Source organism: Dromiciops gliroides, chromosome 3 (assembly GCF_019393635.1).
Source record: "Dromiciops gliroides isolate mDroGli1 chromosome 3, mDroGli1.pri, whole genome shotgun sequence".
Lineage (NCBI taxonomy): Eukaryota > Metazoa > Chordata > Mammalia > Microbiotheria > Microbiotheriidae > Dromiciops > Dromiciops gliroides.
Genome location: NC_057863.1, coordinates 616043028 through 616058883, shown reverse-complemented (window position 1 = coordinate 616058883; position 15856 = coordinate 616043028). Strand labels below are relative to the sequence as shown.

Below are 15856 nucleotides of genomic sequence, written 5' to 3'. Positions count from 1 at the left end.
GAGAAGAGAAAGTAAAGGGCAGAGAGCCAGGAGGAGAGAGGGAGAGGGAGGGAGGGAGAGAGGAGAGGAGAAGAAAAAGACACAAAGACAAAAAGATAGAGAGGAGGAGAGAGAGAGAGAGCTAAAGAAGCTTGGAATGGACAAGAATGCTAGGCTTAGGCTTCTGAAAGACATTGGAAAGCCAAGAGACACATACATCAATAAGAACCAGATTCTGATTCAGCATCTGATGTGAGCTTGGCACTGTGGGGATAGAAACCCACCATCCCTGGCCTCCCAGAGCTCACATACTAGTTGGGGAAAGAAGCCATATATAACAGCAAGGTTAAATAATAGAATGCTGAAATGTCAGAGCTGGGAGGGCCCTTAGAACACAGGATGTAGGAACTGGGAAGGCCCTTAGAACACAGAATGTCAGAGTTAGAAAGGACCTTAGAACATAGAAGGTCAGAGCTGGTAGGGCCCTTGGAACACAGGGCGTCAGAGCTGGGAGTGACTTTAGAGCACAGAAGGACACAGGGTGTTAAGACCAGATGAGGCCTTAGGGCATATAATGTTAGAACTAGAAAAGATCTTAAGTATCATCTAATCCAAGCCCTTCATTTTGAAGCCAATGAAACTAGAGGATTTAACACTCCCCCCCAAAGTCACACAGAAAATCCAGTTTGAAGCCCAGAGCCCAGTTTTCAAGACTTTCAAACCAGGCCTCTCTCTCTCCAACCTCTTAGTTGTGCAAGAGTTCCAATAAACAGACGCTCATCACACTGGAAGGCCTCATGAAGGTAGGGTAGAAGATGATCCAGCTCTGAGTATGAGATAAAAGCCCCTCACCTCCCCAGCCCACCTCCCCCTCCTCCAAGTCCCGAGGGACCAGTGAGGAGAGAGCAGGGAGGCAGCGATGTGTAGCATTGCCGGGGGACCAGAGCCGTCTGGGGCCAGAATGCATTTCCAATGGGTCACTGAAGCTCGAGCATGGCGTAATGAGCTGTCGGTAATGGAACAGCAGCCGTCGGGCCACTAATTATAATAGCATTAACTCTAAAGTGTTATAATTGTGATAGACAATCCCATCAGATGGGGGAGCTGGGTCTTGTTCTGGGGGTCTGAACCCAAAGGCGTTGGGAGGCACCAAGGCCAACTCAGGGCTGCCAGGGAGGGAGTGGGTACCCAAAGGAGTTGGGCATGTTCAAGTCCTTTCTCTCCCTCCCATCCTTTGGGGCCCAGTCTACCTTTCTAACAGCCAGGTTTTCATCACATGCCATAGACGTTTGCACCTATCACGCAGTTTATTATCAGAACAGTTTGCAAGTCAGAAGGGGAAGGAAATAACAACATTGGGTTTTTGTAAATGTGCCCTAAAAAGGAGAGTTAATTAAAAAAAATACCTTCTGGGTCCTTGGAATAATCAGGTCTCTCAGTCCTACCAGATTTCCCTCCAAATGTCCTGTCAAACCGCTTCACCCTCCAACAACTCCTGACCTGGGCTCGTCTGCTCTCCTGGCCTCACAGACATGTGCTTGACTGCACTAACCCTGTTTGAATCCTCCAGGTGGGCAATCATCTCCCAACCCAGGCCCTAAGTGTAACAGGTGAAAACCATAAGATCAGAGAATTGAAAGGAACTTCCAAATCCATCAAGTCCAGTCCCCTCATTTTACAGAGAAGGAAACTGAAGTCCTAGGAACTTTAGTGACTTGTCCAAGATCACATAGATAGATATTAAGTATTAGAGGCTGAATTTGAACCCAAGTTCTCTGACTCCAGAGTCAGTGCTCTCTCCATTGTACCACAAGAAGAAGTCAAAGGTTATCATTGAAAGAATATCAGTCTTGTGGTCAGAAGGCCTGGGTTTGAGTCTCACTTCTGCCACTGACTGTATCACCGGGGACAATAATAGTAATGGTGCCTGTTTCTATCATAGCTTTAAAAATTTTAAATGGACTGACAACATGGCAGCCCTGTGGGTCACAGAGGGCAAGTATTATTGACTCCATATTACAGATGATGAGATGAAGGCTTGAGTGGGTAAAGTAATTTGCACAAGGCTAGTGTGGTTTGGTGCTAGGTTTCCTAACTCCAGGTCCAGTGCTCTTTCTATTATACATGCAAGTAACTTTGTTTCTCAGTTTCCTTTTTGTTTGCTTGTTTTACTTTGGTTTGGTATTTTGCAGGGCAATGAGGGTTAAGTGACCTTCCCAGGGTCACACAGCTAGTATGTGTCAAGTGTCTGAGGCAGGATTTTAACTCAGGTCCTCCTGAATCCAGGGCTGGTGCTTTATCCACTGTACTACCTAACTGCCCCCTCAGTTTCCTTTTTAATAAAAAGAGAAAGACTGAATTAAATGGCTTCTAGGGTCCCAAAGGTCTCTCAAACTCAACATGTCCAAAACAGAACCCATTATCTTTCCCCTCCCAAGCCTTCCCCTTATTGCAACTTCCCCATTATTGTAAAGCTTACCATCACAACCTTGGCATTATTCTTGACTTCTCACTCACACTCATCCCCTGTGCCAACTGATTGGCAAATCTTGTCATTTCTATCTTCACAATATCTATCATACATACATCCATGTCTTCACTCATACAACCACAGCCCTAGTTTAGACAGCCATCATCTGTACTCTGTCCTATGGCAATATCATTCATATTCTCTCCCCCTCGCCTCTCTCTCTCTCTCTCTCTCTCTCTCTCTGTAATTGTTATGTATCTAACTGTTTTATATGTCATCTCCCCCATTACCTTCATTGAGATGTAGTCTCCCTGAGGGCAAAGAGACCATGGATCCACCTTTCTTGTGTTCCCAGCACTTAGTACAAAGTAAGAAAACAAATTATTGTTGTCTTAATATTCTCACTGTTCTCTGACTTAGGCAGATCACATATGGATTATTGTGTTTAGTTCTAGGTACCACAGTTTAACAAAGGCAGTGTTAAGCCAAACTGGAGAACATCCAGGGGAAGGTGACTGGGAGGGTAATGTATCTTCAGTCCATCTCATGTAAGGAGGATAACTAGGGTGGTGAGAGGATTGGGGATCATGCCACATGAGATCTATTGAAGGACCTGGGAATATCTGGCCTGGAGAAGGTCTGCATCTCTATAGTGATAAGTGCTATTTAGACGGAAGCAATTTGATCTAGTCAACAGGGCAATGGACTTGGAGTCAGGAAGACCCAGGTTCAAATTCCATCTTACTGGCTGGGTAAGCCTGGACAAATCGCAACTTCTCTGGTCCCCAGTTACTTCATCTAAAAAATGGGGAAGAGAGATGGACTGACAATGAGTTCAATGGTCTAAAACCATGATCACTTGATCTCTGAGCCTGTAAGCATTTGAAAGGGTGGTATGTAGAAGAGGGATAAGGCAGAATCTGATTCAATGGGTTGAAATGACAAAGTGATGAGTATGGGCTAGGAGGGAATAAAAGCTTCCTAACAATTAATGGAGAAGGAAATGGCAAATCTCTCCAGTATCTCTGCCAAGAAAACCCCAAATGGGGTCACAGAGAGTCAAATACAACTGAAACGACTCAACAACAATTAATGATGGCTAAAAATAGAATGGGCAGCTTCAAGAGGTTCTGCCTCCCTCACCCCCACCACTGAAGATTTCAGACAAAGACCAGATGATCACTTCTTAGGATCCTTCTTAGGATCTGAATTACTGAGGCCCCTTCTAAATCTGAAATTCTGTGATATGGAGGCACCATGTTGGTTGGCTCCTGTTAGTACCCATTGATTTCATGGGTCTCCAAGATAGAAAGTTCTATAGGAATCATCAAATCCAACTTCTTCATTTTTCAAACAGGGAAACTGAGGCCCAGGAAGACATGCCTTGCATAAGGTCACACAGCTTATGAATTAGCACAGGTTGGATTGTATCTTCTGACTACGATTCCAGGGCACTCCACCAATGAGAGAGCTGGGGGACAGTAGAAGAGGACAGCAATAGCGCCTCCCCAAAACAGTTAACAATAGTAATCATGAAAAAGAGAAAAGGGGGGTAATTGTACAAAAAATATTTATAGCAAGTCTTTGCGGTGGCTAAGAATTGGGAATCAAGGGAAAGTCCATCCATTGAGGTATGACTGAAGAAGCTGTAGTATATGATTGTAGTGGAATGGTATTGTGGTATAGGAAATGACAAATGGGATGATACCAGAAAAACCTGGAAAGACTCATATGAACTGATGTATAATGAAGTGAGCAGAACTGGGAGGACATTGTGCATAGTGACAGCAATATTGTTCTATGAGCAATTGTGAATGACTTAACTCCTCTCAGCAATACAATGATCCAAGACAATCCCAAGGGACTTGGATGAATAGCATACCATCCATCCCCATAGAAAGAACTGATAAAAAGAGCACTTGTGGATTGTACATATATAATCTATATTAGATTGGCTGATGTCTTGTGGAGGGGGGAGGAAAGGGAGGGAGGGGGAAAATTTTGGAACTCTAAATCTTATGAAAATGAATGATGAAAACTACCCTTACATGAAAATGGAAAAAATAAAATAAATGTTTGTTGCACTGAAAAAAATCAGCAAACTAATCAATACCCTTAAAAAATAGCCCTCCTCCAAAGCAAGGCCCCCAACTAGATTGGGCATCAGTCTTTATTCTGTACTTACTCACCATGGATCTTCACACACTCCCCCTCCTGTCTCTGAGCCTAGGTTTCCTCCTCTGAAAAACCAGACTGCTTGTATTTTGCACTTCACAGGTCTATCAGAATAAATCTAAAAATATTTTAAGAACTGTATTCCAATGTAACTGATTTCCTTTGTAATATTAGTTTTATGCATTGAAAAACATGATTCTAGGGGGCAACTAGGTGGCGCAGTGGATAAAGCACCGGCCCTGGAGTCAGGAGTACCTGAGTTCAAATCCAGCCTCAGACACTTGACACCTACTAGCTGTGTGACCCTGGGCAAGTCACTTAACCCCCATTGCCCCGCAAAAAAAAAAAGAAAGAAAGAAAAAGAAAAAGAAAAACATGATTCTGAGAAGGGGTCCATTGACTTCACCAAACTGGCAAAGGGGTCTAGAACCTGGAAATGGTTAAAACCCTTTGTCCTAGATTATAAACTCCATGAAGAAAAGGATCAAGTCATCTAAACATCCAAAGTTTGGTAATGTGGTGTCTCCCTCTGTTAGGATAGACGATCCTTGAGGGATTCACCTGCCCACTTGTAATTGTGTATCCCCTGACAGCATTTATGCTCAATCTCTGCTTTTATCATTCCTCTTGTGGGTGAAGCATCCCACCCCACCTGCCCTAAGCCTGTGATTTTGTGACAGGGACACCTGGGAAAGGCAGGCTGTTGTAGCTGGACACTGGTCTCTACCACAGGAGCAGAGCAAACAGTGCTCATGGACCTGGCTGTTGGGATGGCTCTCCCCAGACACTTCTCAAATAGCCCAGTCAGAGGACAGAACACAGATTGCATTTTCCCGGGAGGAGCCCATCCTTTCCAAGTGCCTCATTAGCGCACATTTCAAACGCACTTGGGAGCTATCAGAGGCTTCTGGGCATGTTTATTAGGATAGCCTGGCCTCTGAGGTGGAACTGGGCAGCGAGGCCCTGAGGGCTTGCATAGCAGCAGCCCAGGGCACAGGCCCCTGACCAGGTGAGCCTCAGGAAGGGAAAGGCCCCATCCCCCACCTTCACAAGTCTACTTAGTGGCTCATATTCTTCTATTTCCTTAAGATTTACAAAGCATTTTACATAATCTGCACCCACAGTTGTTGTTTTCTTTTAAAAATAGACAGTCAAGAATGCATACAAGAGAAGAGCTATAAATAAGATCAATAAACACTTTACTCAGTCAATCAAAAAACATTTATTAGGCATCAACTCTATGCCAGGAACTGTACTACTAATAAAAGCTAGTATTTATATAGCACTCATCCAAATCTCCTTTGGTCCTCACAATAACCCTGGTTGTGGATATCATCACCCTGAAGTTGAGGTCTTCCTGACTCCAGGTCCATCACCTAGGTCATTCTAGGGGATGTGGATAGAGACAAGAATAAAATAACCCCTGTCTTCAAGGCTCTTACAAAATACTAGGGAGAGACAGTTTATTTGCAAATGAGTAAATCTTACACTAAATAAATACACAATGATCTGGCAAGGGGTGGCACAATGGATAGAGCTCCAGGTATGAAGTCAGGAAGACCTGAGATCTAACCTCAGACACTTACTAGATGTGTGACCTTGGGCAAGTAGTCACTTAACCCTATATGCCTCAATTTCCTCATCTGTAAAATTAGCTGGAGAAGGAAATGGCAAACCAATACCCCCAAGTATCTTTGCCAAGAAAACTCCAAATAAAGTCAGAAAAGGTTGGACACAACTGAAAAATGACTGAACTGGTATAATTAACTTTGAAGGATAGGCTGGAGCCAGCCTATGAAGAGTTTTAAATGCCAACAGCTCAACTCAGACTCTGGCCTGCTGTCCCTCTCACCAGCAGCCTCGACTCTCTCCTTCCCCTCCCCCTCATTTCCCCATCCTAGATTTCCAGCTCCCCCTTTTTTTTACTCACCCTATTAGAATGTAAGCTCCCTGAGGGTAAGAACAGTCTTGTTTCTTTGTACTTGTGCCCGGCACAAAGTAAGTGCTCACTAAATACTTTATGTCTCTATCCGGGTATTTTTCTCCTCATTTTACAAATGGGGAAACTTGAATCTGAAAGAAGTTAAATGATTTGCTAAGGTCACACAGCCAGTGAGTGCCTGAGACAGGCATAACACGGTCAGATACGTACTTTAAGAATATCTATTTGGGAGCTGCCTGAGATAGATTGAAAAAAGGAGAAACTGAACTCTAGGAGACCAATTAGGAAACTATTGGAGTCGTCTGGGAGAAAGGGGATAAGGGCCAAAACTGGGGGTGGGGGGAGGGTTGTGGTTTAAGTAGAAAAAAGAAGATACAAGAACTTGTGGGAGGGTAAAATCAGTAGTAACTCAGTGGCTAATGAGAGGTAGGTGAATGAGGGTGAGAGGTTGGGGATAATTCCTAGGCTGCAGGTCTGATTGACTCAAAGAATGAATGGTGGTGCCCTACAAAGAAACGGGGCGGGGGGGGGGGAATTGACATAATTCTTACGAGAAGGTTTTGGGAAAGGATGGTGAGTTCTGCTTTGGAGATGTTAAGCTTGAGATGCCTAAGGGGTGCTTTGGTGGAGAAGCCAGGCTGGAGCTCAGAAGAGAGGTGAGGGCTAGATAGATAGACTTAGGAGTCACCTGCATAGAGATGATAGTTGAACCTTTGGGAACTAAGGGGATCACCAAAGGAAAGCATTTAGAGAAGAGAGAGGAGAGAACTCTTGACAACACCTCTGCCTAAATGACCCCACAAAGAAGTGTGAGAAGGATCAGATAGACAGGAACAGAACCACCAAAGGGAGCAGGGTCTGGGAGGAGAGTGTGCTCACTGCGTCAAGGAAAGGACCCAGAAAAGGCCACTGAATTTAGCATTGCTAACCATAGAGAAAGAAGTCTTGGTTGAGTGGTGGGGATGAAAGCCAGATTACAAGGGGTTGATAGCTCAAATCCTGAGGTCCATTAGAGGTTTGAAACATGGAAGGAAAAATCTTTAAATTGGGGGGAAATGGGAGAAATTTTAATAGGGATTCTCAACTTAGCAACCATTAGAAAGTTTGTGGTAGAAATGGCACAGAAATGAACAACTCCAAAGACCTGGATTCAAATTCTGCCTTTGTTAATTGACAGCTATGGTCACCTGGGACAAATCACTCCCTGGCTGGGTTTTGTTTTCCTCATTTACAAAGTGAATGAGATGGAATAAATGACCCAGTCTGTGTTCTAAAAACTCCCAGCTCTGACATTTTCTGTTCTAAAGGCCTTTCCAGATCTGACATTCTTTGTTCTAAGGCCCCTGGGTTCTGGAGACCCTCCCAGCTCTGACATCCTGTGTTCTAAGGTCCCTTCCAGCTCTGACTTTCTATATTCTAAAGGCCCTCTCAGTTTACATTCTGGGTTTCTAAGGGCCCTCTCAGCTCTGATATTCTGTGTTCTAAGGGCCTTTCCAGTTCTGACATCCTATGATCTAAGAGCCCTCCCAGTCCTGACATTCTGTGTTCTAAGGCCCGCCTAGCTCTGACATTCTTTGTTCTAAGGGCCCTCCCAGCTCCAACACTGACAGAATCACAGAATTTCAGGGTTGGAAGGGTTATCAAATACCATCTAATCATACCCTCCATATTGTTAAAGAGAGTCCTTTTTCCCAAATACCAAAGAAATGGTCATGTAGCTTTTACTCAAAGGGGAGAGGACCCCACTCATTTCCACCTTTGTATAGTTTTCAGGGTAAACCCTCAGTGATTCTGTGACACATTATCTCATAGGATCCTCATAACAGTCCTTTAAGGTGGGGGATCTTAACCAAGTCACCTGTCCAAACTCAAACGAGAGGATAGAGCTCTTTCACACAATCTGCATTTCTTAGAATTATGTCAAAATAGATTTAGAGATGGAAATGACATTAGAAGTGACTTGCCCAAAGACAAGCAAGTTGTGAGTACGTGGGATTGGTGACATCACCAGATGCCAAATCCATCCATGCTTCCCCTCCATTGCGGTCTCTGTTATCCCCAGCACTTCTCATAATGCTCTGCAAACAGTAAGTATTTAACACACACTCGATAAATTGACTTGACTTTTAAAAAAATCACAGATGTGGAAACTGAGGCTGGAGAGAGTAAAAGAATCAGGACTAGAATCTAGGTCCCCTGCTTCCCAGTTCAGGACTCTCTCCTGTCTCTCAGACCCCACTCATAGTCTTTTTATAGTGGGATGAGAGGGATCAACAAACAGTGAAAGGCATTAATTTCGATTTGTGATCACTTCAAGAGGTTGGCTAAGTAAATGAGCCATGTGAAGGTTGCTGGGGACAGGGTTAACCTACTTAAGCGAGCAGACAGCTTCCCGGCACTTCAGACTTTCCCCTCTCCCCTCACCTCCTAGGGGAAAAAAAGAGAAAAGTCACCATTTTTAGTCCAAAAAATTGGGACTCTTCTCTCTGAGAAGACAAAGAGAATCTGATCAAAGTGCTCATGACCATGAAAGATGTTCGGGAGGGACTGAACATAGGCCCGCTCCCCAAACCCCGGATACAAGAGCAAGGGCCTACCCAGGAAGCTGGGTAGACGTGGTTTTCAGGAAATCAAAGGCTGTTCTACTTACTCAGCGGGGAGTCACCATAGGGGACTCGTTACCCGGAGGGGTTGTACAGGATAGAAATAGAAACATGCCCAAGAAGAGGCTGGAGAGATTCCCAGACAATAGACGTAGGATGAGTTTTATCCTGATGCTGTGTCACTTCCCTTCAGGCATTCTGTGTCCCTGTCACACTGGCCGCCTTCAGATCAGAACCCCATAGGTTCAGATCAAGAAGAGACCTCAGAGGTCATTTAGTACAAACCTTTCATTTTACACAAGAGGTTAGGACCTCAACTGATGAAGAGACACCTCCAAACTAGCATAGGTGGTGGCCAGCAAAGGAGGCCGGATCTGAACCTAGATTATCTGGCTCCAAACCCAGTAAGTACTCTTCTCACCTCCCATACCAGGTGTTTCCCATCCCACCACTAGTCACGGCCAAGCCTGCTTAGCTTCCTAAATAAGAAGTATCCTGGGTGTTTAAAGGAAGTTAGAAATGTTCCTTCAATTCATTCATTCAATAGGCATTTTGAAATTGCCTACTATGTTCCAGATACCATACCAGGTGCTAGGTGTACTACAACAAAAGTAGTCCCTGCCCTGAAGGAGCTTATAGTTTAACTACAATTTTCTAAGGATAACTCTAACCTTTGAAACAGACATTCTGATAGGTAGGCATGCCCCTCCCTAAAATTAGCCATTAAGACCTCTGACATTCTGTATTCTGTGTTCTAAGGTCCCCCTCCTACCTCGAGTAGACTCTTGGGTGGACACTCTGTTGGGCTGATGACCTGTGGGAATGGGGGAGGGCCTGGCAAGGTTCTTTGGTCCTCTTATATCCCAAAGCCCACCCAGCCATTGGAGGTCTTGAAGCAGCCCCTGTGACTCCCTGTCAGGGATGCTATACAGTAGATTCCTGCAACTAGGAAGGAGGTTACACTCCCCAATTTTCAACTAGATTTTGAAATGCTAAATCTTTTGCCAGTTCTGACATTTTGAGACCTTTGTCCTCTCTCACTTCTCACCTTCTATGTTCTAAGTGCCCTCCTAGCTCTGCTATCCTGGGTTGTAAGGTCCCTCCCAGCTTTGACAGCCTGTGTTCTAAGACTTCTTCAAGTTCTGACATCCTTGTGTTCTAAGGGCCCTCCTGGCTCTGACATTCTGTGTTCTAAGACTCCTCCTGGTTCTTACATTCCATGTTCTAAGGACCCTCCCAGCTCTAACACTCTGGGTCCTAAGGCTCCTCCCAGTGCTGACATCTGTGTTCTAAGGGCCCTCCCAGCTCTGACATTCTGGATTCTAATGTCACTGCCAGCCCTCACATTCCAAGGTTGAAGGCCTCCACCTCTGATGTTCTATATTCAAACATTTTCTATTCCAAGCCCCCTTCCTACTCTCAAAGGACAAATTTGTCCAATAAAATGGATACAGGTATCCAGAGAAGCAGTATACCTCACCCGCCCACACCCTCTGAAAACCCATGTCGGAGCCTCCTTGGCCATTGCTGCTCCCAAAGCCCAACCCTCTTCTTTGGAACCTTATCATGACCAGCCAAGGCTCAGCTCAGGGCATCTGATCCCTGTGTGCTTTTGTCTGAAATAACATAATGACTTGCCCTTCTGAGAAACCATCAGTGCTGGTAAACTCCTGCCGCTAACCTACATTACACTGATCTCCCCCTAAACCTTTGCAGTTATTAATAGTTTATTGATTGTAGCCCATTGCTGGTGAAAAGAAGTCCCTACCCAGCCCCCTGTTATCTGTAGACGGCCTGCTAACCAGCGAGCAGATCAATGCCACTCAATTCCTGGGGAAAAGAACTCTCTGGGATGCTTAATCCACTTTAGAAGGGAGGCAGCTGAGGCAAAAGCTGAGATTAGGTAAAGAGAGCCAGGCTGCAACCAAATCCAAGTCATGTCCTGGATGCAACTGAGCCTCTAGAAAGGAGGGGGAGGAAGGTGTGGCCGAAACTCTGTTTGGTCTTGCTGTGCTGGGGCAGGTCCAGCAGGTGGACATGGAGCACTCCTGCCATGTTGGCATACACACCATGCCCTCCCACTCGCCCAGTAGTGATCAGAACAATGTGTCAGGATTCCTGGGAAAGACGTGACAATCAGATGGCCTCCAACTCCATTTGCCGAACCCAAACACTCCTCCTTGGCTACCACTCCCCTGTAGGGACTGTCTTGTCCTATCAGAATGTCAGCCCCTGGAGGGCAGGGACTGTCTTACTTTTTTTGTTTTTTGTGGGGCAATAAGGGTTAAGTGACTTGCCCAGGGTCACACAGCTAGTACGTGTCAAATGTCTGAGGCCAGATTTGAACTCAGGTCTTCCTGAATCCAGAGCCAGTGCTTTATTCACTGCACCACCTAGCTGCCCCAACTATCTTACTTTTTGTATTTGTATCCTAGTTCTTAGCATGTTTCTAGCACATGGCAAGTCCTTAGTATTCATTCATTCATTCATTCATGTATTCAATACAGGCATATCTGTCCCCTACAGAAGTCAACTCTGTATCTGTCACCTACATATCATCTAACCATCTACCACTCACCTACATATATATATATATATATATATATATATATATATATATATATATATATATATATATACCACTCACTTCCACATTTATGTATGTGTATGTGTATATATGACATTCACACATGTATATACATGTACATATGCATGTGTGTATATGTATTGGGGCAGATAGGTGGCACCAAGCCTGGAGTCAAAAACACTCCTCTTCTTGAATTCAAATCTGGCCTCAGACACTATCTGGGTGACCCTAGACAAGTCACTTAACCCTATTTGCCTCAGTTTCTTCATCTGCAAAATGAGCTAGAGAAGGAAATGGCAAACCTCTCCAATAACCTCTGCCAAGAAAACTCCAAATGGGGTCACAAAGAGTCAGACACATCTGGAAAAATGACTAAACAATGACAACATTATGTATGTGCCTTATGTCTCTTAAATATAGAATTATTAAGAAATACATATTTATATATTTTCATATTATACACCACTCCCCTCTCACTTATATAACCATCACTTAGATTCTATCAAAGGGTATTTCTCAATCTCCTTCATAAAAAGTCTCTGGTTGCATCCCTCATCTCCACACATCACCCATCTATCACTTACCTCTGTACCTTTTCACTGTTCTGCACATCTGACTTCCTTTCTCCCATCTCCAAGCCTTTGCACAGACTTTTCCTCCTGCTCAGAATGTGTACCTTCCTCATGTCTGCTTCTTTCAAGGCTCAGCTCCTGCACCCCCTCCTATAGGAGGCCTTTCCTGTTCTCCAGATGCAAGCGGCTCCTCCCCCTTCAAATAATCCTCTTCTATATTTATTTTGTACATATCCTTCATGTAGTTATATTGTAGCCCCTGGTAAAGAGGCAGCTGCCACATGGTGGATATCAGGTTGGCCTCAAAGCCAGGAGGAACTGGGTTCAAGTCCCACCTGTGGCACATAATGGCTGTATGATCCTGGACAAGTCATTTAATTTCTCACTGCTCAAGTCGAGTCAACTCTATGAGATTATATATTGCAAAGAAAGTGCCGGCCTGCAGTGGTCAAAGGCAGTTCCTCTTCTGTAAGTTCTCTACTGCAGGACAATCACAGATCTAGTCTCTAAGCACTTTCAAAGTAGGGCCTGTTACATTTTTGCCTTCGTATGCCCAGAGGCTAGCCCAATGCCTGTCACATAGTAGGTGCTTATTAATGTTTGGTGCTTGATAATGCTTGATCAATCTCCTGTGCATCTCTCATTCACCTGCATATGTCACCTGTCACAACTACACATACATCCGTATATATCCTGTGTGTCTATTGCTCACCTACATGTGTCACCTGTGTCCCTATCAGTCACCACAACACATCACCATCACCTGTCTGTCAATCACCAACCCAAACCACCTGCACAACTGTCACCTATACACCAATCACCTACATTGGAGTCTCCGAAGCACATATTGATGGTGCACCTGAGCTCTATAAATAATGTAGGCTTGGGTGACATCTTTATAGATGGCATATAACCATATGATTGGTATGCCCACAATCAGTGATTGCACACATGGAATGTGCATAGTGAAGATGCTACCAGAAAGACAATGCAGGACACTGGAAATAGCAATGCCTTTAGACCTAGATTCAAATCCCATCCCTGTCTCTATCTTTGTAACCCCAGAGAAGTCACCCCTCAGCTTCATTATCTGCAAAATGAAGGATTCAGACTACATGACCTCTGAAGTCCCTTTTACCTCTAAATCGATTCTCTCTCCCTAAATGGAGAGCTTCGTGTGTCACTTGAGTGTGGCTAGGTATCTGTCACCTACACATGTCATTAAAATCCATATTCCTTTTCTATCACCTGTCACCTATAGCCCATGTACCTTTCACCAGTATGGATCATCTGGGTAACTGTCATCATAATTGTCACTTGTTGGGTGATTTGAATAGCTTGGCCAGGACACTAGCAGTGACACTCAAAGTCCCTGGGGCTCCTTGTAGCCCTGAGCCCCAGGGAGACTGAGCTTCTCCCCAACAAGAATTCTGTATTCTCAAGCAGCAGCAGGGATGAGATACAATGGGTCCTTCTCGCCTCTGCTGGGAAAAAAGGTTCCACCCACCCCCTCTGCTCCACCAAGTGTGTTGATGTCTCCTGCGTTTGTTAGCTCCCTAAAGGGGTGAGACTTTGGCTAGATCTGCAGAACAACGGATGAAAAGAAAGACTTCAGGTGAGGGAGTTCATCCAGAGAACAGTGAGTCACAAGGCAAGGAGCAGGAAGATGAAGAGGGAGACTGAGACACACAGTTGAATCAGAAAAGTGAAGTGAGTCTTAAGATGAAGTGGTTTATAACAAGCCAGCTAGAGCTAAGTCCTGAAGACTCTTCTGAGGGGAGGAGGAGGGGAGGGTGTGGGGGGAGGGAAGAGTGTCGCCCGGGGCTGCCTGGCAGCCAAGGGGAGGTCTGGTGAAGCAGGCTTCCTGCTTCCTCAGTGACCAAGGGAGACAAATGATTGGAGCAAGGAAAAGGAGAGGTAAAAGGGGGAAGGAGGGCCCCGAGTAGTGATGACAAAACAGAGACACCCCCTTCCTCTTTCTGAGCACTTTGCTGGTTGTTTCTGGGCTCCCCTGTGGTACCTTTCCGGAGCTCCTTGTTCCTCCATTAACATGTCCCTGGGTTGCCTCTCAGTGGACCACACTGCCCTCCTCTTCATGCTCATCTTTCTTTTCTCCCTCCTTCCTCCCACCACACGCCCAGGCTGCCGGAGGTCCGGATCTCAGACAACGGGCCCTACGAGTGCCACGTGGGAATCTATGACCGAGCCACGAGGGAGAAGGTGGTCCTGGCATCAGGCAACATCTTCCTCAACGTCATGTGTAAGTGATATGGGGAGAAAGGGGGAAGCAGGAAGAAGGGAGCAGGGTATCCTCTATCCAATGACGGGTCAAGGAGGATTTGGGATAGCACGGGGCTCTGCCTACTGCCAGCCTAGAGGAATGAAAATCATCCAGTGACCTTCTGTCTGGAACTCCTCCGCCCCTCTGCCCATACTCTGGATTGGGATGGGCAATGGGAAGGGTTGTGTCCTGAATGCAGCTTGTGTTGGGGCCCTCCACTTGTTAATCTTTTCCCCTTCCTTTCTGAGCCGGATGTCTGTTGTCAAATGGGCCAACAATCATTGAGTGTATGTGTGTGTGTGTGTGTGTGTGTGTGTGTGTGTGTGTGTGTGTGTGTGTGTGTGTGTTGGGCATGGGGCAGAGGGCAAGGGAGTACTCCAGAGCTTGGCAGAGCTATATATGCACAGGCTGGGTGCCCTGGGGGTGGCTCAAGTTTTCAGTAGGTCTTTAAGGTCTACAAAGCACATTTTCTATCACAGCCCTGGTGAAGCAGGCATGGGCAGCATCATTACCAAACTTCAGGCTTGAATCTGAGCTATGTGGTTTACCACTTATGTGACAAGTAGTTTCCTCAGTTTCCTCATCTGTAAAAAAGAAGAGAGGCCCTCTGATCCTACTAGCCCTGAAACACAGAGGCTGGATTCCATGCTCTCTAAGGTCCCTTGAACCTGTAAAATGCCTCCCTTCATAGACTTGTTCAGTTGTTTTTTCAGTCATATCTAATTCTTCATGATCTCATTTGGGGTTTTCTTGCAGAGATATTGAAGTGCTTTGCCATTTCCTTCTCCATCTCATTTTACAGACCAGGCAACTGAGGCAAGCAGAGTTAAATGACTAGCTCAGGGTCACACAGCTAGTAAGTGTCTGAGGCCAGATTTGAACTCAGGATTATGAGAATTACTGACTCTAAACCCAGGGCTCTATGCACTATGGCGCCACCTAGCTGCCCTTCACAGTCTTTCCCAAGGTCAAATAGCAAAAAAGCAGCAAAACCTTAATTTGAACTTGGGTCTCGACTAGTCAAAGATTCCTGTTCTGATACAAGGTTGAACCAGATGTCCTCTGAGCTCCCTTCTGACTCTGGGATTCTGGGGTTTGGAGTCTATTTCCAGGGTCCCCTCCACTCTGTGACTGCCTTTCTATGGAGATTCAGCTGAGGGCTTATGTGGAAAGGGAGAAACAGTTGGGGCTGGATCTCTGTGCTCAAAAAAGGAGCTTGGGGGAAAGCCTGGTAAAGACTCAAGCCA

The 15856-nt window shown here is 45.3% G+C and overlaps 1 protein-coding gene across 2 annotated transcripts in view; it reads left to right on the top strand.

The window, feature by feature from the left end:
- The window catches only part of IGSF21 (immunoglobin superfamily member 21), a 416639-nt gene that overhangs the window by 324980 nt on the left and 75803 nt on the right, over positions 1-15856 (top strand). For both annotated transcript variants that reach the window (XM_043996557.1, XM_043996558.1), the window contains one exon: positions 14470-14588. In XM_043996557.1, coding sequence (XP_043852492.1) covers positions 14470-14588 — 119 coding nt within the window. The remainder of the gene's footprint in view (positions 1-14469; positions 14589-15856) is intronic.